General features: G+C 57.0%; 1 protein-coding gene across 1 annotated transcript in view; it reads left to right on the top strand.

Moving 5' to 3' along the window:
• The window catches only part of CLASRP (CLK4 associating serine/arginine rich protein), a 24289-nt gene that overhangs the window by 14638 nt on the left and 5919 nt on the right, over positions 1 to 3732 (top strand). Inside the window, exons 7-10 of the mRNA XM_023535245.1 lie at positions 394 to 507; positions 1554 to 1632; positions 1720 to 1793; positions 2939 to 2980. Coding sequence (XP_023391013.1) covers positions 394 to 507; positions 1554 to 1632; positions 1720 to 1793; positions 2939 to 2980 — 309 coding nt within the window. The remainder of the gene's footprint in view (positions 1 to 393; positions 508 to 1553; positions 1633 to 1719; positions 1794 to 2938; positions 2981 to 3732) is intronic.

Genomic DNA, 3732 nt, shown 5'->3' with positions numbered 1-3732 from the left:
GCCGGTGACCTGCCCATGTGGGAAGCATCCGGCCCACTTCCATTTCCACATCGTGCATCCAGCTCCTAAACGCTCGTGACCCACACCTCTGCCTCCACCTTCCCTGTCAGTCCCCCGGTCACTCCTCCCTCCTCCCTCACTCCCTCCACACATCTTGCTCATCCATTCCACGGCTTGCTCGGGCCCTCATCTGTCACATCACCTGCCCACCCCCACCCCCACCATTTATTATGTCCACTCCTGGCCAAGCCCTGTGCCGGGCTGGGGACGCTGAGATGAGCTGACTCGTGCCCTCCCTCCTGAGGCCTCCCGTCCGGTGGGCGGCCCCCGTCCCCACCTCCTGGGGTACTACCCCTATTCCCCCTCCTCTGGCTCGGCTTCGACCCCTGACAGCCTTTCTCTTGGTGCAGACGTGGAGGTGGATGTGGACGAACTGAACCAGGAGCAGGTGGCAGATCTTAACAAACAGGCCACGACCTATGGCATGGCTGATGGCGACTTTGTCAGGTGAGGCCTCTGGCGACACCCCTACCCATGCTGGACCTGGCATCTCTGGTCTTACCCTTGGTACTAACCGCCACCCCGTTCCTGAGTACTCGTGTGCCTGGCCCTGCACCAAAGGCTTGACACGTTCAGGCTCCTGAGCTTGTGGGCCGGGTCCTTGTAACCTGGCTTCACCCAGGTAGAAACTGAGGCCTCACCCAACTCTGCACGACCTGTGTCCATCTGACCTGATGAAGCTCCCAGGGTTTCTGGGCCTGGTGGACAGCACCCTCTAGTGGAGAGGCTTTGTTCACTGGGTCATTGCCTTGCACTTGGCTGTTTGAGCTTCTGCCTGTGCCACACCCTTTGCAGATCACAGAGATCACCCTTTGCAGGTCCCAACTAACTGGGCTGTGAGTCGGAATCTGAATAATCCCGAGTCTGAACACAGCACCCTCTGCTCAGAACCCTCCGTGGTTCCCACCTCACTCAGTAGCAGCCAGCGTCCTCACCGTGGCCGTGAGGTCTCACCTGTATGGTCCTCCCTGCCCAGCCTTCATGTCCATGACCTTTTGACTCCTAAGTGTCAAGGCCCCACCCAACCTCTGGGCCACTCTGTGTGCTGTTGGCTCTGTCGGCGTCTGCGCAGCTTACTCCCCAGGTTCCTCCTCGGCTGTCACTTTCTCTGTGGCTTCCCTGCTCTCCCTGTCGAAAGCTGCTGCAGCTTCTGCCTGTTCCCTGGTACTTCCTGTCCCCCTTCCGTGATTGATTTTCCCATGAAGGTTTTCACCATCTGACATAATATGTGTCCCATTCTCGTGGTCATTGTGTGTCTTTTCAGAATGTAAGTCCGTGGAGATGAGGATTTTTTTCTTTCTTTCTTTCTTTTTTTTTTTTTTCTGTCAATACTGAATCCCCAAAACCTAAAATAGCACCTGGCATGCAGTAGGTGCCCAGTTATAGTGCTGAATGAGTGAGACACCCCAGGGTGGCATGGGGTCCCTCACCTGCTACAGTGACTCTGCCTGTGGCCTGTCCCCTTCTCCCTCATAATCCTCATCCCTCTGCAGGATGCTCCGGAAAGACAAGGAAGAGGCGGAGGCCATCAAACATGCCAAGGCCCTGGAGGAGGAGAAGGCCATGTACTCGGTGAGGGCTGGGCGGCCAGGATAGGGGGCAGGAGTGTGCCTCAGGGAGGGCATGCCCCTCACCAGCCAGGTTCTCACCCCACTCCAGGGCCGGCGCTCCCGGCGGCAGCGGAGGGAGTTCCGGGAGAAGCGGCTGAGGGGCCGCAAGATCAGCCCGCCCAGGTAGGTTGGGTCATTCCCCGCTGCTCCCTCACCCTGCCCCAGCCCTGCCGACGTCAGTCTGGGCTCTGAGGGGGTGGCTAGGGCTCAGGAAGACTGTGGGAGTAGGCTGTGGCTTGCAGAGAGTCCTAGTGGGGCAGTGAATGGGGAAGGTTTAGAGGTAGACATGGCCTTGAGGCACGTGGGGACACCTTGCCCCGCCAGCCATTCACTCTGCTGGCCTCGGGACCCCTAGAAGGCTCTCCAGATGCCAGTGGGAGGCGGCTGGAAGACTCAAGGAGTACAGGCTGCTTGGCTGCTTCCTCACTGCCAGAGTTTGGACAGGTGACTTCCTTCCTCCAGCTTCAGCTTCCTCCTTTGGAAAAGGGGCACTGTCACCTCCCAGGAGAGGGGCTGTGCCAGTGCCCTCATTGAAGTCTCAGGAAGGTTGGATGAGGCAGGCTGGTGTGGCGTGGAAAGCCCGCCTCTTAGGCCAGGCGGCCCAAGGCCTCTTCTTGCCGCATCTCCTTTGTTCCAGGAGGGTGATGGAGGGTGGCTGTGAGGCTTAAACAACCTGTTGTGGGTTCAGGTTTTGGTGTGGGGTCTGGAAAGTGTTCTTTAAAGATTCACACTGGTTCTTACTGTCATTATCACCACCACAGAGGCGCAGGTCAGTGTAGTGCAGAAAAGCACGTACGGGCTTGGGGCCACATGGCTTGGGTTGGAATCCTGGCTCCTTTACGAGCTATGTGACCCCGGGCAAGTGTCAGCTAAGACATGTTTTTCTAATATCATCATCGTCTTCATTAATAAGCCTGGGCCCAGTTAGCAGAACCAGGGGCGTGGAGTGGGAGGGGGGATGCTCTCAATCGGGGGCCTGGAGGCCAAGCAAGAACAGAGCCACTAAAGTCCTTGTCGCTCAGGGTCAAGGTGTGTCTGGGACGTTATTTGGGGTTGGGGCTGATGTTCAGGCTTGGGATAGACCTGGGGTGGGTAGGGGGAGGGGCAGGGCAGGGCCGGGCTGGGCCGGGCCCATAACCTGGCCAGCAGCCCCCTCCTCACTATGCCTGTTGCCTGACTTTGGACTCCCAGTTGGGTGGCTGGGCCCAATTTCATGCCGGCTCAGGTCGCGAGTCCTCACTTGTCCCACCCCTTTCCTTTCTCCATAGCTATGCCCGCCGAGACAGCCCCACCTACGACCCCTATAAACGGTGAGTTCCCCAAGAGCCCACAGAACAACAGCCAGGAAACCCCCGCAATGGAGGGTGGTGATGAGAGGCGGGGGCTCCACCCTGTAGAACACCATCAGCTCACAGACAGGGTGACGTGTTCTGAAGGGTCTTGGCACCTGGTGTCAGCTGTGGGTCTGAAATTTTCTGATTTAAGCATAATGGAGTCTTGTGTTAAAAATGATCAACAAAGGCAGAAAGGCTTGAATTAGAAATCAAAAGACTGAAAAAAAAAAAAGAAATCAAAGACTCTTTCATCTGAACTCCCAGAAGTAACAGAACTAATAGAGACAGGTGGCCCAGCCGTGCACACGTGTGTCTCCTGGATGTGGCAGTGGCTGGGGAGGGGCTTTAAGTGTGGACAGACCTCAGTCTGACCCATTTCCCTCTTGAAAATGGAGCGGGAGGGATCTGCCCAGGGGTTCTCGGGTGGATAGGGGAGGCGAGGTACATGTACCTGTTGAGGAGAGGTCTGGCTCAAACATGTGGCTGGGAAGCTTGTCAGGCTCTTTTACAAAAAAGGCATTGTGCCACACTTAGTATCTGAGAACGTGCTTTTTACCCCCAGCTTGGTGTATATATTGAGAAATTGGTCAGTGTTCCACACGTAGCCCATTGCCGCCCTTTCCCCAGCCCAGTGAAGTCGGCACCGTTCGCCGTCCCTCTCTGTCCTGGCTGTCTCAGAAAGGCTGCCTGGTCATGCGTCAAATCCCCGTACAGCCTGGCTCTGTTCA

This window comes from Pteropus vampyrus, unplaced genomic scaffold (assembly GCF_000151845.1).
Source record: "Pteropus vampyrus isolate Shadow unplaced genomic scaffold, Pvam_2.0 Scaffold138, whole genome shotgun sequence".
NCBI lineage: Eukaryota > Metazoa > Chordata > Mammalia > Chiroptera > Pteropodidae > Pteropus > Pteropus vampyrus.
The sequence above is the reverse complement of the archived record's forward strand: the minus strand, read 5'-3'. Positions and strand labels throughout refer to the sequence as shown.